Source organism: Cottoperca gobio, chromosome 15 (assembly GCF_900634415.1).
Source record: "Cottoperca gobio chromosome 15, fCotGob3.1, whole genome shotgun sequence".
Classification (NCBI taxonomy): Eukaryota; Metazoa; Chordata; class Actinopteri; order Perciformes; family Bovichtidae; genus Cottoperca; species Cottoperca gobio.
The window spans coordinates 1,681,250-1,705,142 of record NC_041369.1 but is presented as its reverse complement, the minus strand read 5'-3'; the positions used below and the strand labels follow the sequence as shown (position 1 = coordinate 1,705,142).

At 40.7% G+C, this 23,893-nt stretch overlaps 2 protein-coding genes across 3 annotated transcripts; one reads left to right on the top strand and one right to left on the bottom strand.

The window, feature by feature from the left end:
* Nucleotides 1-409: 409 nt before the first annotated feature.
* On the bottom strand, nucleotides 410-7,169 carry yipf4 (Yip1 domain family, member 4). The gene is made up of 6 exons (XM_029450383.1): nucleotides 6,909-7,169; nucleotides 5,135-5,288; nucleotides 3,291-3,462; nucleotides 1,731-1,808; nucleotides 1,540-1,653; nucleotides 410-1,268 (listed from the first exon to the last, which is right to left on the bottom strand). Exons 1-6 carry the CDS (start codon nucleotides 6,964-6,966, stop codon nucleotides 1,131-1,133), a joined length of 714 nt encoding a protein of 237 aa, XP_029306243.1. The 5' UTR covers nucleotides 6,967-7,169; the 3' UTR covers nucleotides 410-1,130.
* Nucleotides 7,170-10,644: 3,475 nt separating this feature from the next.
* Nucleotides 10,645-23,629, top strand: exo1 (exonuclease 1). 2 transcript variants are annotated; one of them, XM_029449162.1, is made up of 14 exons: nucleotides 10,645-10,780; nucleotides 11,647-11,816; nucleotides 12,265-12,384; nucleotides 13,831-13,954; nucleotides 15,040-15,177; nucleotides 16,608-16,820; nucleotides 18,373-18,560; nucleotides 18,713-18,815; nucleotides 18,907-19,120; nucleotides 19,584-19,770; nucleotides 20,857-21,397; nucleotides 21,562-21,651; nucleotides 21,927-22,120; nucleotides 23,397-23,629. In XM_029449162.1, the coding sequence occupies exons 2-14, from the start codon at nucleotides 11,656-11,658 to the stop codon at nucleotides 23,506-23,508; spliced, it is 2,385 nt and encodes a 794-aa protein (XP_029305022.1). In that variant the 5' UTR covers nucleotides 10,645-10,780; nucleotides 11,647-11,655; the 3' UTR covers nucleotides 23,509-23,629. The 2 variants fall into 2 exon arrangements, with proteins under 2 accessions (XP_029305022.1, XP_029305023.1); XM_029449163.1 differs by having other exon boundaries at nucleotides 10,646-10,780; nucleotides 11,650-11,816.
* The last annotated feature ends 264 nt before the right edge of the window (nucleotides 23,630-23,893 follow it).

Here is a 23,893-nt window from a genome sequence, read left to right as displayed (position 1 = left end):
ACCCCAAATTTCACATGCGGGATGAGAGTCCACGTCTGAAGACAACTACACGGCCATATTGAATCATAGTCATAGTACACCTACTGACAAGAAGATGTCAGCCTTACAAAGATCATCAGATTTACATGTCACAGTGTAGTCTCCACTTGATATACAGGAACATGACGTACAATTAGTACATGCTCTCTAGCGCAATACAGTGGACACCATGGAAATGGCATTTAAGTCCTTCCTGCAATGTCCAATATTCATGAACATTTTTTACTGGAGTCGTGTAACAGCGCCACGGCTGCGGCACTTAAACATGCACAAGGTGTGAGGTCATTGCGTCTTGCAGCCTAAATTGACCTCTTAATTACAAACTAATGTTCTTAATGAAATGTTTTTTGTGAATCCAACCAGTCCATTATTTGGGTGTTGCAGAATACAGCAGTTTATTATATTAGTGTGGCCAGCTGCGTTTATACTGTATATTATGAAATCAGAAAATACCAGATGTTTAAGTGACAAATAGCTATTAATTTACTGTAATTAATCATCAAATGATTATATTCCCATATTAAACAGCTGACAAACGGGAGCCAGGGGTGGGAAAACAAGGCACCACATTTAGCAGACAATGGTTTAAATATTAGAACTTCCTTTGTCGACCTTCTGCTGCTGCTGCTGAAATCCATAAATTAAGAAAACAAGTCTTTGCAAAAAGCAAAGCAAAAATGCACACTTCCCACTGTACATTACAGTGCATAGCAATGAAAAACATGCTCCACAATCTCTTTCTTTGTGGTGCCGTCCTACTCTTCTTACAGCATGAACATATGCACTGAGAGTATTTGGCACCACATTCTTCAGTGGGATAAAGAATAAAAAAATCAAACATTCAATTAATATAGAACACTGACTATTTTCTGCTGTTTTACGAGAAGTCTGCATACTGAAGCTGTAAAAGCATATGCATTTTATTGACCAAAGACATAAAGGAACACAACTATATACATTGATATATATTCCCAACATCCCCACCGTCTAGAATGTTAAAAAAGAAATAAACAACTTTAAAAAAAATCCCCCCTCCCCCCATGCTTCAGGATCAATGTCCATGAAAATGTCCAAAGAGTCAACTCATCCAGTCAGACACCAGTATATAATGATAGGAAGTAGATATACAAAAGGAAAATGGGATATATGAGAAGGGGCTTCTTCGTTTTAAATTCATCTCCGACGAGCAGTGAAGCAGCACTGTAAGCAGCCCAGAACACTCCGAACAGCTGAAAGATCAGAACACACAAGAAAGTATCATTTCCTTTATTCATCAATATCTCAGACTGAGATGAACCACATAACTCACAGCATGGAGGTTGTTGCTTTTACACATTTTACATTGTGAGTTGAGTTTCTCATGCTCTGGATTATTAAAAAGTGTTTTACCAACAGTAATCATCATCTCATCCCAAATACAGGCTTTATTCATTTGTCCTCACATAGTGCAATTAGCAAGTATTTAGACCCCTTCACTTTTATACAACATGGTGGACTCACTTTGATTAGTGTAGAAACCACCTCAAAGCCTCCAATCACCAAAAGCAGAGGAGCGATAACGATGAGAGGAAGAAGGGAATATCCGATCACTCCAAGAACCTGGCCGAAGGAAACCTGCTCAAAAGGACGGGCTCCATAAGAACAAGTTCCAGTCTTGACTGAGGAGATAACTCTGTGTCAGCTGTGCTTACCTCACCACCGAGAACACGAGCCAACAGGAAGATTGTTAGTGACCCAAATATCCAGATGGTGATGATCCAAGACACGACCTGCGAAACAAAAGCTTTGAGAATTTAGCATAATTTCTGAAAACTGTGAGAAGTTACTACGACAATTCACTGACATCATCATATCATACTTATACTTATACTCATACTTATCATACTGACATCTATACCATCTACAACAGGGGTGGGGAACCTCTGGCCTCCGGGCCATATAAGGCCCACGAGACCATTTGATCCGGCCCTCGATGTAATTCGTAAAATCCACTAGAAAAAAAAACTAGACGGCAATATTTTAAATGGGCGATTGATTGTTTTTCCTGGCCAAGGTCAGGGTCCTTGAACACAACACGAGCGGAACATGTCATCACGTGACACGTCATGTTCAATATTAAAGGAGACCATCATTGACATCAGTGAACGCAGCATGCAGAGTGTAAAATAGAAAGGTGGATGCGGAATGTCACTTTCCAGGAGAAATGGACGAACGATTATTTCTATGTGGAAGTAAAAGGCCAGTGTGTCTAGTTTGTGAGGACGCGCTTGCGGTGATGAAAAATAATCTCGAGTCATTACACCATGAGACATGCCGAACTGCACAAGCTGAAAGGACGAGTGCGTTTGGATAAAGTTAACGCTCTTCGGCGGAGTTTGGCCCAACAAGCAGCTCTCTACAGAGTGGAACATACAAACATGGAAAGATAGATCTGTAGACCACCACACCAAGAACAGACTATTCCACCACTGCTGTGCAATTATCACTGCCATGTGCAATATTTACTTTATTTTATATCAACTACTTGGTACTTATATTATTTTTTATTCTATGTAATTATTGTGTACTGCCTTTTTACTTCATATGTTCTTTTGCTGTGACAAGATACATTTCCCCGTTGTGGGACTAATAAAGGATTTCTGATAAAACAGAAAGATACATGGATAATAAAGTTACTTTTTTGCACAGCATGACATAAAGGTGAAATGAATGGGCTGTGTCTTTAAATAAATTGCAGAGATTATGAGTTAAATAATTAGTATGGCCCTCGAAGGATGTTGTAAAAAATAAAATGGCCCTTGATAGGAAAAAGGTTCCCCACCCCTGATCTACATAATCGACCATATGTACTAAAGAACAGCTCCACAAATATGTTTTGAAATAAGTCTGATGTCTTCAAAGTGCAGTTGCCTATTTCTAAATGTGATTCAAGATAAAAGAACAATATAGGATTATTATATGTGCATGCTGGGTTCTCTTTTGGGTCTGGAACTGACTTGTTCCTCCCCGAGCAGTGCCCAGGATCCAGCATGAAACAACTAGAAACTCAATGACAAGTTTACCTATTATAGTTGGTCTCGCTGTAGGCTTCATTTTATGATGTATATCCAAAAATGTACCAGTTGAACAGTGGAAATGTGTTTTTAAAGTCCAGATAAAGGGACGCCCAAGGTTACAGGTAGTTAAGCTCCTGCAGTTGAACAGTTTCATGAATGCAGATGACACAGTGGTGTTCATTGTGTCCGTCTCACCCTGAACTGTCCATAGATGGAGATCATGGAGAAGAGCAGCACCACGGCTAGAGGGCCCCAGAAGTCCGGGTTGTCTCTGACCACCTGCCGGTTGTAACCTAGTGATGGCATTGGCATCAGCACACATCGGATCTTGTAGTAGATGTCCTTCAGGTCGATGTCCAGCTCCTCCCTTCTCACACACACACACACAAGACAACATTATAATGACAGAATGTTTGCACTGACTAGAAAAGACAATATATAAAATCGTTTTACAAACAACAAATAGGATAACATCAAGATTGACTTCAGAGATGTGCCCGTCAGTTGAGTCTACATCTGACATCAGCCACATTTTGGTTTCTGTGCTGTTGCTGAATGGGATGTGGCATAAATAAATAAAAGTGAAACATGCTTGCTTAGTGGTTCAGCACTGACTGACTTCAGCTGTCCTCTATGATTCACTGTTGAATTACCTTTTAATATGGCTGGGAGACATCATCACTATCAAAATGAATTGTTACATTTACCTCAGTGACGATAAATGTATTATTGAATACACCTGTTTCTTCACAGTGGACCTCTTAATTGATTGTGCGTGCGTGCATGGCGCTGGGAGATTGTGTGCGTGGTGCGGTTTCTATTTAGTTCTCCCCTCTCCTTTCTTCCGCTCTGTAAGTGTGTGCGCACGTGTGTGTGTCAGCTGCGAAGCCCCGCCCTTCGCAAAACGGAGCGAAGGAGAGAATGTGAATGCGCAAAGTAGACAGTACAAACTGAAACGTGCAGATAAATTAGATCAATAGCATAAACGTTTAGTTTATTTAATAAAAGAGCACCTGTCAATGTGAAAAGTGACTTGTGAATAAACATTTTTTTTTTTTTTTCGAGAAAAAAACAAAACACCTCGCTGGGCTCCGTTGGCGGAGCGCAGCGCCCTGCCAAGACAATGGTAGGGGAAATACTGAAATATGTTGTGACTACATAAATAGGTAATAAAATAAATACATTTGAATAAACCTTTATTGTGTCTGTTATCTCATTATTTCACCAGTAGGATGTTTTAGGGTGTGTAGTGACACTATCTTAAACATTTGTGTCACGGTGGGGCACACAATGGAGACTCCTCTAATGCTCTGGGCTACAGTTGTAACTAACTTTTAGTTTAGTCATTATATTCAGCCGCTGGTAAAAATAACTAACAAACAAGGAACTCTGCTTGGTTCCTCTTTGGCACCTGCCTATCCTGAATGCAGCCACTGCTCTCAACAATGCTGCTCTCCCACACTGCACACTGACTAGTGGTGTAGTTAGGTCTACAGGGTTAGACTTGCTGTTGTACTTTCAGGGGCCTTACAGGGGAGGGTGACATCCTGTATGAAGGAATAATTTACTGAAACATGTTGACTTGACTTTAAATAGGATGGCATTCGTCATAATGTTGGTTTTGATAACTTTTTGATTAATTGCCCAGCCCTCCCTTTCAATACGCCTGTTCAACAGAAATGTCCATAATATTCAAAACTGTGAGGCCATGATGTGAATGAAATTGGTGGTTAAGACGAACAAACTACATGCGAGGAATAATCCCACAACACTGCATCTGCTCTTGATTAAAGCTTATCAGCTGTTACCAGTGTGCACTGTAAGCCTGTCCTTTAGAGATGCATGATCAATTTGAATGCACTAATGTTATTCCTGTGTAGAAAGTTTGGAGCAGCCACTAAAAGGCTTGTGTGAGCTGTCATGAGTGGAATCCAGCCAGATTCACTGGCTGGGAACAGATGATGAATAACCAAAAGGCATTCTCTTGTTGAAAAAAAGATATAGATCTGAAAGAAAGAAAAGACACAAGTTGTACTCACAGAAGAGGTTTGCTCTCTTCACTGTCATCCTCCTCCACCTCCAGCAGCCAGCCATAGCCTCGCTGCCTCAGGAAGGTGGTGGCATATGGATCTTTACCGCTCTCACTGGCAATGTTTAGCTTAATATCCGGGGAACTGATGGTGCCGCTGAGCTCTGTGGAAAACACGTTTGTTTGTTCATGACTGGTGTGGCACAAGAAATACATAAAGTACTAGGATGTTAGAAAAAATACCAGACACCGTATGAATGTTTAACAGCTGTATTGACATACTGCATCAAAAAGCATTTCCCTGCATTTAGCTAAAAAGGTACCAAACTTAAAAGGTGCCACCTGAAGGTCAGTTTTTTTAAATCCAACTATCACAAGACCCCATAATATCAGTTCTCACCTTATACATTCCTTTTTGAGGAAGTAATCATCTCACTCAGTCCCTTGTAAACATAATTGAAACTTAGAGTAGAAAAACATCCACCTAAACATCCAGCTGAAACCATTAGTTAATCATCAGAAAATGAATCGTCAACTATTTGGATAACCTGAGTATTTGCTGCCTTTCCCTGTAAATTTAATATTTTTGGGTTTGGACTGTCGTTTACACAAAAAAAGTCAATTTGAAGAAATCATCTTGGATCATTAAGGAGGGAATATGTCAGTATTTTTATCATGCTTTGTAGACTAAAAAAGGTTTTATTTATTCAGGGGGGAGTTTCACTGAGAGCAATGGTCCCTTTAACGGGAACACCCTGATCACATTCACACCTGGAAGCTGTCCAGGTCAACCACAGTCTGATCTGTTGGCCGATGAGCAGCTCCATTGGACAGGGCCTTGCTAAAGGGTGGTTGTAATGAGGGAGGGGCAAGCACTGCTTTTAAATATGAAGTAGCGGCTTAATTAATAACAAAAGTAAACATTAGTTGAAGCTCTGAACGCATACTGCACAGTCATTGGAGACAAGTCATTTCAATGGGAGGTCATTCCTGCCAGCTGCCATCTCCCTGTTCAACAAGTCTCCTCTGTATCGAGACAGGGGACTCCTCTGCCTGTACATACATCTGTATATGCATGGTGTACGTAATTCATGTTATGAATATGTGCATTATACAGTTAATTATGTTTATTATTCAAAGACAAGTCTGGACCTTACTCTATAGCTTTTGGAAACATGTACTAAATTATCTTACAGTATATTACTATCATTGTACTGGATATATTCAGTGCATATTGAGTAAATGTTAGTCTTATCTTTAGTCTCTATTCTCAGTTTATAGAGTCTATTTTATGTTGTATTTAGTCTGTTTTAGTTATATATAAATAATGTGGCCATTTAATTGAACTCGTTTCTTCCACAAGAGGTGGTGAGTGACCAGTGTAAACAAGAGTGGGACTTAAGTTAGATTTTGGTCCATTTTACTATTGTGCTTCGTCATAGAGCTACAGTTGAAGGAAAACGTAGTCTTATTTTAATGGCCTCGTAACCTTGACAGTAAGTAATATCAAATAAAGTGTCCAATTTTACAATGTGTTTGTTAGCTACGTTCGTAAACGACACGTATCAGTCGGCTAACAAAATTATTAAGCAAAGCTAAACGACAACTGGCACATTTAAATAGGTAGAGTAAATTAACTATGTCGAATAGCACAGTGTCTGAATATGTACTTGGGTGAATTCACTCATTTAACACAACCTAAACAAATCACGTAACGTTATACTGGTACGTAGTTAGCTCTTTTCAGGCCTGCTAGCTGTGGAACTCTGCTGGCATTAGCCTACCTTCAGCCTCTGTCGAAGAGACGAACGTGAAATCTCCATTGGTGGGAGAGAACTGCATGGTTCTTTATATATTACTGCCACACGCCGCAGCTACAGAGATATGACATTTAAATAAGCGGTCACTGGAATATGCCGAGAAGCGTTAATAACGCTGTCATTGATCCCAGCTCATCAGTGAAGTTAAACTATCGCATTTTGTTTTTGTTTAGTCCCACTTCTGCGGGGAAAGCAGGAAGTGCAGATGAAGCTGGGAAAGTAGACACGTCTTATGATGCATTCAAGTCATTACATAAAGCTGGGATATGGCAAATGTTTATTAGAAATGACAGAAAATACAGCTCAACTCAGACATATTATATATATTTATTAACCAATGTATGTAAAAAATTAAACCTATACATTCCTCTCGAATAAGTAATGTTTCACAACATGTCAGCAGATCTGATTTTGGCAGTTAATTAAGTAATTGTTCTTAGGAAATTAAAAAAGAAACCAAAGTAGGAGGTAGGCTAACCCCTTAAATTTAGAAATATTTGATAGAGTCAAATAGATAGATGGTCCTTCAACAGAACTGATTGGGATACATTTAATGTATGCAGGAAACACTGCAGGCCAGCAAGGCACAGTTGAAAGATGCTTAAAAGGTAATTAAGTTAGTTACATTTGTAAGGAATCAAGCCATCTGTTGTACAAACCTGATTATTGTCCAAGACTACATATAAATGTATCCTAATATGCAGGATTATTCAACTTTATACATTTCAGATTAAATCAGATATAATATGCATTTAAGAAACATGGCGGAAACCTCATCTAGATTTTGTAATTGCAGGATGCAATTCAGTCAGACAGGATAGAACAAATAATCAAGTGTGTCACATTCATTAAAGAGAGCTTATAGAAGAGTGGGTATGCATGCATAGTTGTAGAGGTGAACACAACATTCAATAAAAATAATACACTTGTACAATCCATGTCATAAGCCTCTCCGGGAACCATCACCTTACCAGTTGGATCTGGTGGGGCTTACCTCTACGCACAGTCTTGGCTCCGGAACCGTACTCCTGGATAGGGGTTGGACTCTATTCTTCTCTGGAGTTGCCCAAGGTGTGAGGTGTCGGGCGGGTGTGGGGATACTCACAAGTCCCCGGCTGAGCGCCGCTACGTTGGAGTTCACCCCGGTGGAGTTCACCCCGGTGGACGAGAGGGTCGCCTCCCTACGCCTTCGGGTTATGGGGGGGAAAACTCTGACTGTTGTTTGTGCCTATACCCCAAACAGAAGTTCGGAGTATTCGGCCTTCTTGGAGACCCTGAATGGAGCCCTGCAAGGATCCTGGAGGGGGCCTGGGAGTACGCCCATCCGGTCTACATGTGTTTTGTGGATCTGGAGAAGGCGTATGACCGGGTCCCCCGGGTGATACTGTGGGAGGTGCTGCGGGAGTATGGGGTGAGGGGGTCCCTTCTGAGGGCCACCCAATCCCTGTACGCCCAAAGCGAGAGTTGTGTCCGGATACTTGGCAGTAAGTCGGACTTGTTCCCAGAGAATGTTGGCCTCCGCCAGGGCTGCGCTTTAACACCAATCCTGTTTGTTATTTTCATGGACGGGATATCTAGGCGTAGTCGTGGAGGAGAGGGGTTGCAGTTCGGTGGCCTGAGGATCTCATCGCTGCTCTTTGTAGATGATGTGGTCCTTATGGCATCATCGGTCTGTGACCTTCAACAGTCACTGGATCGGTTCGCAGCCGAGTGTGAAGCGGTTGGGATGAGGATCAGCACCTCCAAATCTGAGGCAATGGCTCTCAGCAGGAAACCGGTGGATTGCCTACTCCGGGTAGGGAATGAGCCCTTACCCCAAGTGAAGGAGTTCAAGTACCTCGGGGTCTTGTTCGCGAGTGAGGGGGCGATGGAGCGAGAGATTGGCCGGAGAATCGGAGCAGCGGGGGTGGTACTCCAGTGGCTTTACCGCACCGTTGTGACGAAAAGAGAGCTGAGCCAGAAGGCAAAGCTCTCAATCTACCGGTCGATCTTCATTCCTACCCTAACCTATGGTCATGAAGGCTGGGTCATGACCGAAAGAACGAGATCACGGGTACAAGCGGCCGAAATGAGACGGGTGACTGGCGTCTCCCTTAGAGATAGGGTGAGAAGTTCAGCCATCCGTGAGAGACTCGGAGTAGAGCCGCTGCCGAAGAAGCATTATTACATACAGATATATACAGGGCTTTGATGAGAGTCACTTTGGATTATAGATGCATGGTGTATTAAGCATTAAGCTGTATTAGCTCAATCAGACTTAGTTTGGGAGCAATCAAGACCACACCCAATAATGCTCTGCTTGTTGAATCCAGTGAACTGACATTACAGTAAAGGAGAAATAAGCTTTCACTAACATACTGGATAAGAATTCAGGGAGGACGTAATGGAAATGTAACATTATATGATCTGCAAAACTGTTTGGAGTACTCATCATGTTCTGGTAAAGGTTATGGATGGGATATTAATAAGAAAGCATTTCTCCCTGGATATTTCCACAACCAAAGGGAAAACATTCAAATGTTAGAAAAGAGGAGAGAGTGGACAGAGATGAATTTCAACATTGGGTACTTGGTTCAAGAACATTTAGAAAAGGGCTACTACAATTATTATTATTTCATAGTTTTACAGATGGATCAAAACATCCAAATGCTGAGCATGTAGGTGTGGGCATATACATTCCAGAATTTGACAAAGGACACTAAGTGAATATCAAACAGGTTATCAGAGGAGTGGTGATTTGTTCAGATTCTGCAGCTGCAATACGAAGTATACAATCAGGTCAAACAGTTGAAGAGGATCTTCTAAGTCGGAGGTCTTCAACAATTTAAATGTCTTTAAATACATAAATGGATAAATGGAGGCAGAAGACATTATCTTTCAGTCAGCAATGCACACATTCAGCGACACACAGGAGCTCTCTGAAGCTTGACACCAGTTCACTCACAGCACATGGCTTGATGATTCACTTTCCCTTCCACATGTATGTTTAAAATAAAAACATGAATCTGTGAATTATTTTAATAGCTGAGTGTTGTATGCAAGATGTATGTTTATAAATGGTAGTGGCACCTTGCACATGTTTAAAATAAAAACATGAATTTATGAACCTGCGTATTCATTGAATAGCTTAGTATTGAATGCACAAACTAAAAGAACGCTAATATGAAACTCCTCAGGAGGCCATGGCTCTCAGCAGGAAACCGGTGGATTGCCACTCCCCAAGAATGAGTCCTTACCCCAAGTGAAGGAGTTTAAGTACCTCGGGGTCTTGTTCGCGAGTGAGGGGACGATGGAGCGAGAGATTGGCCGGAGAATCGGAGCAGCGGGGGCGGTATTACAGTCACTTTACCGCACCGTTGTGATGAAAAGAGAGCTGAGCCAGAAGGCAAAGCTCAGAGTAGAGCCGCTGCTCCTTTACGTTGAAAGGTTCAAAGGGCTTTATTTAAATATTTATTTATTTAAATATTTGAATGAAAACAGGTTTAATATCTAGAATATATATATATATATATATATTATATATTATATTAATATATATATTATTGTTATTATTATTTGTGCTTGTTTGTTTCGTTTTGGTTTAACAGTCATATGAGTTAAACTGTAATAAAGTCATGGTGTTACACACTCCGGAACAGCAGGTGGCGGCTCTTTGGATACAAAGCTTGTGTTTTGGAGCGCCGCCCCTTTCTTCCGTTAAGCCCTTCCTCTCGGTCCATCAGGCCAATTGCAGCAGCTCATGCTGAATTCCTTCTTTTGCCGCTAAAACTAAACTCGCTCCAGCTTCTGCCCTTCCAAGCTGCCTCTATGTTTTGATAAAAAATATCAAGAAAACAGTAAGTGTTAATTCGGCATTCATTTAATGTTTTTCCGTGTTGTGTAGGTCAGTGTGTTTCATCTTTGACTTCTTGCAGTCCACACGGACATCAGTTACAGCCACCGTTAAGGCGTTAAGCGAAGAAACTGCCACTTTGTTCGGTTAAGATTATATGGGGTGACATTTTGGCACTAATGTAACAGTTTCATATAACATAATCCTTTCAAATCATGTTGTAATTGAAGCTATATCTGTAAGAGTAAGAACCTGTACACTGCACTCAAAAGAAACGATAATGTCACCTGTTTAACACTCGATACGGGAACTTTGTTCCCATAACGTTACTACTATACGTTAAGATTGCTGCAAAACAAACTTCCAAGTTAATGTTGTCTTGCAACATTAACAAACATACACAGGTCTTATAAAATAATGTAAAGGTATTTAAACATTTTTTAAAGGCGTTGTGCTAAATTCGGCGCTCATATTTTCCCCAAGATGGTCTTCAGTTACCTGACATCTTAATTTTAAAATGTGTTTGGTGTTAGCTAGCTTCAGCCCTATCGTGTTTTGTTGGATGAAGACAGTGGGAAAATCCGGTAACTACGTTACTTTACTAGCGTTAATCCTGAAAATAGGAATTCAATATTTTGGTTGTAAGTAGACAAGTAACAGTAACGTCAAAATCCAGATTGTATTCAGTCTGTATGTTATGGTAAATATGCTCAATGAGGCAGTAGCCCTAAGCAGTCTCTGCCAATAAGCAGAACAAACTTGATCTTTGACATGGACTCTGTTGGGAGCTCGTGTGTGCAGTGACACACGTTGCTCAGAAAGAGAACATTTTCATTGATTGAACATTTTCATTGATTGAACATTGATCAGCAGCTGAAAATGGGAATCTCAGGACTGCTGCAATTCATCAAAGATGCTGCAGAGCCCATCAACGTGAAACAATACAAAGGCCAGACCGTGGCTGTGGACACATACTGTTGGCTGCATAAAGGAGCTTTTTCATGTGCTGAGAAGCTTGCTAAAGGAGAACCAACTGATCAGTAAGCATTTTTTATTATTCTAACTGAATGAAAAAGAAAATGTGTTCAGAAGTATGTTAATATTTATTTTTGTAATTGATACTGGTGCTCTGTCTGTTGAGGCGTGCTTCGTTGACATTCCGTAGTTCATGTTCTTTGTTACAAAATATGTTAACATAGATGACAATCAAAATAAGAACAGTAAGCATGGTCAAAACTTAGTGTGATCTCAAGGCTTCATAGCTTCAACTAAATGATCTATCTAACAAGCACATGCAGCATATTTGACTTTTTAACCAATCAGCTGACTGCAGTTGTTATGGTCCTAATTAAACATTCTGCAATGAAACCATAGAACTGCTTATCCTTAGCATGTTCAATACTGCTCTCTATTGTATTAATGGGTAATCTTATAATAAGGGATGAATGTCCAGAACTGATATTGGTATTATAATTTATCCAATTCAAGGTATGTGCGGTACTGCATGAGATTTGTGGACATGCTGTTGACCTTCAGTGTCAAACCAATTCTGGTGTTTGACGGACGCAATCTGCCTTCAAAACGAGAAGTGGAAAAGGCTCGCAGAGAGTGAGTATAAAGTGTGTGTGTGTGTGTGTGTGTGTGTGTGTGTGTGTGTGTGTGTGTGTGTGTGTGTGTGTGTGTGTGTGTGTGTGTGTGTGTGTGTGTGTGTGTGTGTGTGTGTGTGTCCTAACACAATAGTCCAGTGTTTTTCAGAACTGGTAACACATACGCTCAAACAAATTTTGGTTTTGGCTTGGTTTATTCGAAGGACTGCATTCCACAACATTGTTTATGTGTGAAGGTGCAGAGCGGAATGTACCAACTTGTCGGCAGGTGAGACCAGACAGCACCTCCACAAACAAATACTTGAACTTTAAGGACAAAAACCTTATTGTTATCCTAAACGAGGAAGCTGAGCTCGATCTGTCCTACTTTAGTCTTTGCTGCTAACACAATCACTACCTCTAGACAGTTGTCTTTTTGTAGGTTTATATCATTGAATTTGTTCAGAAACATTGCCTTCAGTGTAAGAAAAAATCATCTCATCTCATTTTGTTTATAATCTGACTAGCGCAAGGAATCCAAACTGATCAAATCATATGGTTGTGCATGGAACATACCTAAAAAAATGTTTCATACAGGTGAGGGATATTCAGCCATTTCACAAGGGGCACATCCACTGATGTTGTTCCTCCCAGGTTTAAGAGTAACCTGTGGAAGGAAATCCTTCTGTACATGACAGTGAATCTGTGGAATAGATTTGCAGGAAATCATAATCATAAAAAAAATCATAAGCAGCTTCGGAGGTTTAAAGCTGGCGCTTAAGAAATGTCTCACAGTATATACATGGTAGTATATTATGTCTGATAAGAAGGTGTCTTTCTTTACTTCAGCTCTCTGCTTGTGTGTTGATGTACGGTGAATACAGTGAATAACTTGCTGAATGACAGTGTCGGGACCAGTGATGATTTTATTGAATTTTTCTTTAATTATTGATTTGGATTAATGTTTATGTTGTGTCATTCTTGCCATGTAAGATCTGCAGTCCCTCACCTTCACACACCCCCACCCACAAAGAGACGATGTTAATATGCCGGAGGGCTTCATTGTGTCATCCCATTTCTTTTAATGTCAGCAGTTACTGCCCTGGCTGTGCTGGTGTTTTATATTAAAATGAATATGTCAAATACATCCAAATGAAATCGAGCTTAGTTAGCGTTTGTTAGCAATACCAGTTGATAACAACACATGATAACATAGGTTATACTTTGTACATACAAACACCGTAGCAACATGTCCACAGCCAGAAGATAGAAGGCAGACCAGTTGAATTTCTGTCTATGAACTCGGAAATTCTGACTGTTGGTTTGCTGATGTACAGTGTTTACAGATTCTCTCTTCTCTAGGTTTCCAATCCTAATGATAATGACCTCTTTTGATCTCTAGTTTATAGTTAATGAGTCTGTACATTGTTAATACCTCTCTCTTTCTATCCATCTATCCACCTTTCAGGCGCAGAGAAAGCAACCTTCAGAAAGGCCGACAGCTACTACGTGAAGGCAAACTTTCTGAGGCCAGAGACTGTTTCACCCGCTGTGTGAACATCACCCCAGCCATGGCTCATAATCTTATTAAGGTGAGGACTTCCTATCTCCTGCCAGGCTGAAGTAAATGATAGGAATGCCTTTAGTTTGAAAGTCGATGCTATGAGTCCTTAGTCAAGAACACCCAGAGTCTACTCTCAATTTGAGAGTCGAATGACTAATTGCATCATTGTACACACAGCAACAGCAAGGCAGGCTGTTACAAACTTAAGACAAACTGGTCTCAAAATGACCAAACAAATAAAAGAAGGGTGATGGAAAAGCAGGACAGTGGGAAGCAAGGAAGTGCAACTAGTTTTTGTTGTTCGTTCCAACGCTCTTCTGTGCTTCCTGTCAGTAAGGTCGGCTGCTCCTCCACTGCCGTCCAGTGCCTGCATTCTTCCTGTCATCAATTTCTTCTTTATCTAATCCAAGATCAAAGAATCTCCCCATCAGTAATAATGTTGAGTTTGTATAAGAGCAAAGAAAGTATCCGTACAATTACATTACTCCCTGTGTTGCATAACAGTCTATTTAAACATGGTAATGACATACAAGCTCATACGAGTATATTACAAAGAATTCAAGAATCAAGGTAGAGAATCAAGTGGAACTAAAAATATCCCCTGGACAAAGGTGGAGGTTTCTTGTTCATATGTTTTTGGCACTTAGAACAGAAATATTAAAATGTCTGCTTAACATTAGCAATCAAGTTATCAAGAATCTCAAATGAAGTATTAAGTATCAAATGAGATAATAGCAGTATTCACAAGTTACTTAAAAACATAAGGCATTTCTCGACTACAGTTTAAAGGCCTCACATGGGTGAGAAGAGGGTTGAATGTGAGAGGGACATCGTTAACATTACATTACAATTAAATTCTGGCTTTATGGCGTGAATATCTCAATTTAAGGGGAATGGGAGGTCAAGAAATCAAAATGGAAAACTGACAAGTTTGACTGTAGCTCCAAATCAAACCGGACCTTCACCATCACATAAAGGAATTACTAGAATGAAATTAGGCTGCACATTAAATGAAATCTTTGTTACTTTATTTCATTCTTTGTGGTCAGATCCAATGTTGCATGTTGGTGAAGTTCTGTAGGAAATGTTTTGTGTTGTTTTTTTGTAAACCAGGCTGCAAGGGCGAGAGGAGTGGACTGTGTTGTGGCTCCATATGAAGCTGATGCTCAGTTAGCTTACCTCACTAAATGTGGTTTGGCCCAGGCTGTCATCACAGAAGACTCTGACCTGCTGGCATTCGGCTGCAAGAAGGTATGAAGTACGAGACCCAGGGGAGGCATATCCAGCTGCATGAGTATGGTAATATTTCAAAGGGAACCTGGGTCCCATTCTTCGCACGTGGATAAGAGTTATCTAGATTGTGTTGACGATTTGACATGGATTCTTTTAAATTTGGTATAAAATGAATCTCAAACTATTGTCATGCTCAAAGTCCTTAAGCCCAAAAGTGCAGGCTTATTGACATTCAGCTGGACCACGACCCAGACGTTTTACTGTGAACTTCATACGTAAACTCATTTTTAAATCCAACTGGCACAAGCCAACGTTTAGTCCGATTTAATCAAACCCTGGTGCGGCAGGAGTATGTGCTGCCTGCGCGGGCATTTGTTGAGATGAGAGAATATACAGAATATTCTGAATAAACTGGAGGTTCGTTCTGAACACTTTCCAAATGTGTTGGTAGAAACACCAAAGCAGGATTACTGCCAGTATCCCCAAACGTTCTGCTCCAAAGAGGTTTACAAAGTGGCCACTAAAGAACTTGGAGTTTATTTATATATTTTTTCTGGGAGATGCTGATGTGTAACTATGGATACGGAAATTTATGACAGTTCCTGTTTTTTCCAGAGTGAGGGAAGTCCGTATTAAAGCTTGAAGCTTTATTTACACCTTAAAGAAGACACACACACACACACACACACACACACACACACACACACACACGTACATATTTCCTTTTGATTGTTTAGTATGAGATATTGTGTGTTTTGACATTTATTATCTTATTAATGTTTTTTGGAATAAACATGCTGGTTTGTTTAATGTTGTATAAGAGTGAACCAACCTCTACTATCAAAGAATTCTGAAATCCTTCAACCCTTAATAGCTATTAATATTGTCATGTTGTTTATAGTTATTAATTAGATTATAATGATCAGGTTTCCTTATTCATTGTCTCGTATATTTTATGAGATGATTATTAGACTACATTAATTGGCTATCATTCTCTTCTGAGTCGGAGGTGGTGCTCCGAGAGGTGACTTGGTGTAAATGAAGTGCTCAATAAGTGTTATCCAAGATATCTGGCTCCAGGATTTACAAATCAATCCTAAAAATTGCTTTCAAAGAAACAAATGAGCTGTATGGGAATAAACGGGATTAGTTTAATCTGATATCGGCTTGTTAGCCTGAATAAATTATGCTACATTTGAAGAACGGCCCTGATGGCTGTATGAAGGGAAGGGTAATGTTAGGGTTCTCGTGCTTAATGTGTGTGTAAAAACAAAGTCAATTGGCGAGCCACCACTGATTATATCAGATGAGCATTAGCTTTAGTGTTAATCCTGTTGGCAGCAAACCATACGTTAGACAAAAGTGAAAATAGCCTTTAAGAAATTGCCTTGTGTCTGCTCATACATTGCCACAAACTTCTAAATCAACTGTATTTCACAATCATGCAGGTGATCCTCAAAATGGACAAGCAGGGCAACGGCCTGGAGATAGACCAAAGCAACATGGGCCGCTGTCGCTCTCTGGGGAACGTTTTCACAGAGGAGAAGTTTCGCTACATGTGCATCCTCTCCGGATGTGATTATCTGGCCTCCTTACATGGCATCGGCCTAGGCAAGGCCTGCAAACTGCTCCGACTGGCCAAAGACCCTGATGTCCTCAAGGTGAGACCGGATGGTGCCATGAGGAGTTGGATTATGCATTTAGCAAAGTAACTACTATTTTGAAGTTGTGATTCCAAAGGTACCTCACTTTTTGAGAAGGATCAGTCAACATGGAATCATAGGATGCACACCAAAGCTGCTGATGTGTGTTTAAGTCATCTGACTAAAACTGGAGGAATAGCGTCTCACAAGTCAGCTCATGGAAAGAATGCAATGTTTCCCCTACCATTGTCTTGGGGGGGCGCTGGGGTCCAACAGATTTAGAGTGAGACTAAATAACATAATGTTGAATTCCTAAGAAATAAAACACTCCATTTGATTTATTCAATTGACTGAGGTACAGCCTTCCTTAGTCTGGTATGATGTAGGCCATCTTTAAGTAGTTATTCTGTAACCTACATTATTAATGACTTTAATGACTTTTGAGCGTGAAACTTCAATCTTGACAATGTAAATAGTAGTTTGCCACAATGGGCCTGATGCAGGAAGTGATGGAAGAACACATTTCCTCATATTCATCAATATCTTTCTTATTTTTGCTCTTCACTTAGGTATGAGAAAAATGCACGAATTGTCAAGAGCACTCTTACCAAGATGAGAAAAACATTTTGTTTTCTCAGTCCACAAATTGTTTGTCCAATGCAAGGAAACATGTTTTATATTGAGTAACATAAGAAAACGTGGCCTTTCTCCAATTCTTGGGCATGGGGAAGAGCACATTTGGATGGTTAAGAACGTTCGATGCATCTGGAGTGGACATCTGTTATTTTTTCTCCTAAAAGAAAATCAAGATATAAAAGTGAAATTAAGAAGTATGTTTCTGCATGAGGCCCATTGATCTTAACTCAAGGACTGCTTACTAACATGTTCCAGGGCTTTCAACCACATCCAAAACTTAGTTATCGGTTGTGTTTGAAACAAGTTTACAGGCCTATAACTTGAGTTGAGATTATTCTGTTAGCTGTATGACTCTACTTGTGCTACTGCTGCAGCACATTTTAACATGAACAAATGCTCCAATAATTGTGGCTTGTGGCCACTTTTCATCCCACACTACATGGACTCACTTTCAAACAGAAACAGACATTGAATCCAAATGAATCTGATAGGTCTAATAAAACAGAACTGTACACTTAGCTTACCTTGTGTATTTATACCACCAAGTCAATAAAGGTTTAGAATACAATGATATTACTAATTAAGAGACTAATAAATGACATTTGTATGTTTAAGTATCAAAGGGAGGACTATTTCAAATACACAATATAAAGGTTCTAATTTAAAAACATCAAAGGTAAGTAATTCCAATCACACACTATTTTAATGAACTAAAACGTTCTCCACACACTTGATGATTAACATATCAGAATGAGAAATCCTTTATTCGTCCCAGAGTGGGGACATTTACAATATGCATCAAACATACACAGAAAGTGAGTCAGTATGATTACACTCTGAAAGACTACTAACTAGCATAAAAAGTATTGCATTAGTAAAGGTCGCAGTGGTCTTGTGGCATACAGTTTATTGTGAGCGCTCGTTGCTCTTTCAGGTGATCAGAAAGATTGGACAGTACCTGAAGATGAATATAGTCGTCCCTGAACAATACATCGAGGGATTCATCAGAGCCAATAACACCTTCCTCTACCAGCTGGTGTTTGATCCTGTCGGGAGGAAGGTTGTTCCCCTCAACCCGTACCCAGAGCACATGGACCCAGCCACCCTCAGCTACGCTGGACTGTATCCTCTTGTCCTGAATCACACCTCACCAAATGTCACCTTTTGTAAATGGTGGAAATTATTTAGTTGTCCTCCTTGGTTATATTCTTTTTAAGTGTAAGTTCCTCTCCATCACGTGCACAGTGTCCTATCCTTGATGATGTTGAATCCAGTAATCTGGGAGATGAGAAAGGTTTGCAGATGGCCTTAGGAAACCTTGACATCAACAGCATGGAGAGGATAGACGACTTCAGGCCAGACAAACCTGTTCCACAGGTATCGGATCAATAGCAAATGTAATCATCACTTTACTTTTAACTAAGTGTCAACTTTTAATTTAGAACATCTTTTCAAATGTCCTTTTTAGCTTTCTAAACCCCGCAGTCGCAGCTGGAACGACTCACCAGCCCCCACTGGGCCCAGTATCTGGAGTGGAGGCTTAAAGTCAGCATCTGTTGCCCCGTCCCGGCCTGCTGCCTCCCCAGATAGGCCTCCCTCCACCAGGGGGAAGGAAAGAATCATCAGCCTGGTCGGTGTGAGGCTGTCCTGCAGAGAGCTGCAGGTGAAGAGACCACGAGAAGGTGAGCTGTTAACACGCTGTGTGCAGATTGCTGCATGCCTTGAACACAAATACACACATTTTACCCTCCTCAGTGAACTGATCCACTGCAGCATAACAATCTGATTGATAGTTTATCATGGCTGAAGATCAGTGCAAGATGTGGAACAATTTACTTACAATGTTACTGAGAGTTCTTTCATATTTTTTCCAGTTGTTCATCTGTACAGGGTAAGAATGTTTTTTTGATGACTTTATGATATATTGATTGCAAATGTTAAGCTTAAGTTTTATTGTATATTCGTTTAGTTTTTTCCTTTTGTGTGTGGGTGAGAAATTATCTGTGGTTTACTGTAATTGTTCCTTTAAGGAAACTAAATCACAGATGCAGCAAAATACTAGGTAGAATATAATAAAAAATGCAGAATGGAGATAATGGAGCCTATTATGACATCTTGACTGAACTTGTCTTTTTCCCTTTTTAGACTCTAGTGTATCAGACCAGGATGTGCTGCAGCAGTACTCGTCCTCCAGTCAGAAGCGATCCAGGTCAGACCAGCTTCCAGAGAAGCCAACAATAACCAGCCAGCCCCGGCCACGCAACCGCTTCGCCACCCTGCTTCAGAGGCGGAACCAGGAATCTGAGGAGAACAGCCAGGGCACATGCAGCAGGTGACATCACAGGGACCCTCTTACACCTTAACGCAGTGGTTCCCAAACGGTGTGCCGTGAGACAAATCCCGGTGTGCCGTGGGATTTTGAAATAATTGGGCCTATTGCATTCAACTGTACACAAGGTTTGTGGTTCGCAGCGCAGGGAAGCGCTGTACTTTATCGGTACTTTGTCCTACACACTTATTTCACAATATAGAAACAATAGGTCTTATATGCGTTGGCCTAAATATAAATAAAACCATCATTAAAAAAAAAGAAATCTGTCAAAGCGAAGCCGTTTCAGCCATTTGCGCATGGTGGGAAATATTAGAGTGTGACACATCAAAGACTCTCTGCTAGTGTGATGGAGAATAGCTTCTTACAAGGACTAGGCTAAATAAATGTTCACAGAGTGATAACAGTGATACTCTGTGTTACAGAGGAGATTCTGCCCGGATATGAACTCAGGTGTGTCTTGAGATTTTGGCTTGGTCTTTGGTGTGCCTTGGCCACAGAACGTTTGGGAACCACTGCCTTAACGTACCCAAAAAACGTATTGAGGATGAATTGAGGATGTAGGTGCTGGGAGCTGAGCCGAGAGCAGGCGTGCATTATGTGACATGCGTATGGTGCACAGCGCGTGATAAATCATCATTTAGAGACCATGGATCCTCCTCTACCGGTCTCTGTGATATATGTAAGCGTAATGACATATTACACTGAAGTAAGCTGATTTTAATTACTTACTTGAGCGGGCTGAATAACTAGTGAACAAGTGGCGTCAGAACATCGGCGGATGGAGAGCTCCGCTCCTCGGCCTCGCTGCCACAGCTGTCCGGGCTAGACTCACGGCGGGACTGCTTGCGTACTGCTTCACTGCTGTTCCGTCGTTGGACTGACGGGCTTCTAGTGACACATTACGCACACAGCATCCCATCCAGAGATCCAGTGATAGTTTTTAAGAAATCTTGTTTTTTTTTACTACTTTCTTCATATATTTCTTCACCCACCTATCTGCTATTCATCGAAAGGTTAATTTTTGTGCCTGTGACTGCAATCTGCTGTATATTTTCCTGATGTGGTTGTGTTTATTCCCACGTGTAGATTCTTCAACAGTTGTAGTTCAGCAGCCAGTCTGAGCATGAAGGAGTCTGCTCAGGAGGATTTACCTCAGGATGTGGAGCCCAGAGCTGTGATTGCCATTCATGTCAATTCTCCCAGCAACCAGACCAATGACAGCGATGGTCCTGACATTCCATCTGTAGACACCCCCAGCCCGCCTCCATCACCTCGCACCACATCTCCCAGTTCAGCCAGTCAGGGCCTCATGCTGTTTCAGTGTTCAGGCAGCTCCTCCTCAACTGAACAATCAAGAACACCAACGTCAACTGCAAGCCTGGCCGCCCTGAAACAGTTTCAGTACAAGAAGGAGAGTTCTTCCTCGTCCACAAAGACCCACAGACCCTACAGTGACATGTCACCTCATTCATCCACTGACCCAGAGGAAAAGGATGACCTCCCAGATTCCCCTCCTTCCCAAGACAGCGCCTACTTCTCTCAGTCTCAGCCATACCTCACTTCCTGCCACAAAGAGGAAGTCCTCACCTACAACTTCTCCTCTTCCTACCACGAGGATGCTGCTTCTGTACGTTAAAACACATTTCCATTGCGTTTTTACAGACCCTGTGGTTGAGTCAGCCTTCACACATGCATCATCACAAGAGTTTCATGGCTCATAAGTGGGTGTGCAGAAAGCTATTTTGGTAGCACGACTTTGTGTTCTTATGTGTCTTTTCTGCACTTCCTCAGGAAATGAATTCAAGTAAAGATTCTGAGCCAGAGCAAAGTCCTACACATTCAACAGAAGCAGATAAGAAACCTGGCACGCTGAGATCAAAGGTTTGTTACATCCGACACTGTATTTTTTTAAAATTTTGAATCTTAGTTTCTAAGGCACTGGAGTGTCTTTACCATTACACTGTGGAGGAAGGTTGTGTTGGCTTGTGCTTTAATCCTCTAATGAATTTCATTAGCATGGGGTTTAATGTTCCTTGAAAGCATGGGATATGTACTAGTAATGAGGATGTTCCATCTTAAGAAACAATATAAACAAAAGAAATGTCATAGCATTAAAACATTGTGTGTATGTTTTAATCTTATCTTGCTCCCTCCAGGTTTCAGGCCTGTCAAAGCCGAAGTCCAGCAGCCAGGGTCTAGCGGCAAAGGTGCGACCGTTAGGCCCCGCCAGGGCCAGTGGACTGAGGAAAAAGTCTGGTTCTGTCAAGAAAACCTCTTCCTCCAATAATGAAAACAACCCTGGTGTCCAGGCCACCATCAGCAGCCTCTGGCAGAACTTCAGCTTCAAAAAGTAAAAGAGAAAAAGTAACTTTGTAAAAGAATAGAATATTGAATATAATTCACTTTCTTTACATGTATTAAAATAATTGGTTTTAAAAGAAAGTTGCCTAGTAATTGTCATGGCACATTTAAAGTTCAAAAGGGATGAATATGATTGCATACCATGACTGTATTCACCGTACCTCACAATCCTATAGATTGTTTCTGCAATCATGCGAGGCATCTCACAAATTCATGTCCATTGCATACTAATGCTTCTAATGAGTCACCCTTTTATATAGGGTTGTAATTATTGACTTTGTTTATTCAACACTTTACTATTGCTTCATGGAGACATTAATAGATGGATTGATAGATGGATACTTTATTCATCCCCGGGGGGAATTCTTATTTCACTGCAACAAATAGTGCAAAGAACTAGTAAACTAGAAAAAGTACTTACGTATGAATTAAAGTTCTAAGTAAAAAATAAATAAAATTAAGCCCTTAAACATGTGCATGCATATAATTATACATCTACCGGTATAGTGAGCTTGTTAGCCTCTCTCGCCCTGCCGCTCCGTCCCCAGCACACAGCGGCACAGAAGATAGTACTGGCCATCACACACCGGGAGAACACAGCATCCTGTTGCAGACGTTGAAGCCTCTGAGACTGGAGAAGTACAGCCAATGACGAACTCGAGACTATAGCATAGTTTTAAATGTGAGAGCACTGTAACCCTTCATTAATGACATGACTCTTAGTGTCTCCAGAGATTTTTCACATCCTGCAAACTCAAAAGTTGTTCTATTTCATGGCTTATAACTGATTTATGGAACATTTGTAGATTATTTATTAACTATTTATAAAGTCATTATTTACAGTGACTAAGCCCTTTTTAATGAAGGTGGAACCAATAAACCTAATTTAATTTTGCTTTCCTTCAAGATGCCACAGTTCTGCTGCGATTTGAGAAACGTGGGCTTTTTGTCGGCCGCAGAGTTCAATATTGTCTTTAAAAATAATTCATGGGTCAGTTTCCAAGATAATAGCCAAATGTATTTTGCACCTTGTTCAACCTATTGATCAAATTAGAGGGTTTTTGAGCCTGAAGCAGAAACCAGATTGTTCACATTGTTGAAATACATTGTCGGGGTCGGGAACAGGAGCAGTTTTAGATTGGACTCACTCCAACTTGGATATGCAAGGTAATATAAACAAACTGACATTTTTAGATCTTGGCTTTGATGCCAGTAACTTTAACCAGTGACATAGTGTCTAATCGAACAACTCTTGTGTTCTTCAGAGATTCCCAGAAGATGACTGCCTGTAAGAAAGGAGAGCCGATGTCTCCCGTCAAAGACAACCTGCCAGCAGGCTCACCTCAGACGGACATGAACTTTATCAGCAGCTTCTGAGAGATGCTCTTTGTGGTAGTGAAGCTTTTAATTTATACCATGTGTGTTTATGATTTCTCATCAACCTGTATTTCTTAATGTATAGCTTTAAATAAAGCAACTGTCTTCTGATACAATTGTATCTTGCGTGTGGGGTTGCGTCACATCTTCTTATTGTCTGCAGTCAAAGAATGTGTTGGCTAGTAAAGATGTGCAATGCATACTTGTTTACTGAAAAAGCCCTACCCACATGCAAGGAGGAGGAATGTAGCGAGGGATATGCTGATTTACTTCAAGCCCTACATTTGGAGACCATAGAGAAAGTGTTTTTATTTTATTTACAGGTTTAGGTGGAGTTGAGATGAATTCAGTGTACAACCTCATGAGTAGAGCAGTGCCCCCCTTC

What these genes read in the sequence shown, in the direction of transcription:
- exo1 (XM_029449162.1), top strand. Translation starts at nt 11,656, where the DNA reads ATGGGAATCTCAGGACTGCTGCAATTCATCAAAGATGCTGCAGAGCCC. An exon ending in AAAGGAGAACCAACTGATCA is followed by an intron (nt 11,817 to 12,264) that starts GTAAGCATTTTT and finishes ATCCAATTCAAG; the next exon opens with GTATGTGCGGTACTGCATGA. An exon ending in AGCCAGGGCACATGCAGCAG is followed by an intron (nt 19,771 to 20,856) that starts GTGACATCACAG and finishes TCCCACGTGTAG; the next exon opens with ATTCTTCAACAGTTGTAGTT.
- yipf4 (XM_029450383.1), bottom strand. Translation starts at nt 6,966, where the DNA reads ATGCAGTTCTCTCCCACCAATGGAGATTTCACGTTCGTCTCTTCGACA. An exon ending in CCATCTATGGACAGTTCAGG is followed by an intron (nt 1,809 to 3,290) that starts GTGAGACGGACA and finishes TTTGTTTCGCAG; the next exon opens with GTCGTGTCTTGGATCATCAC. An exon ending in CTCGTGTTCTCGGTGGTGAG is followed by an intron (nt 1,654 to 1,730) that starts GTAAGCACAGCT and finishes CCTTTTGAGCAG; the next exon opens with GTTTCCTTCGGCCAGGTTCT.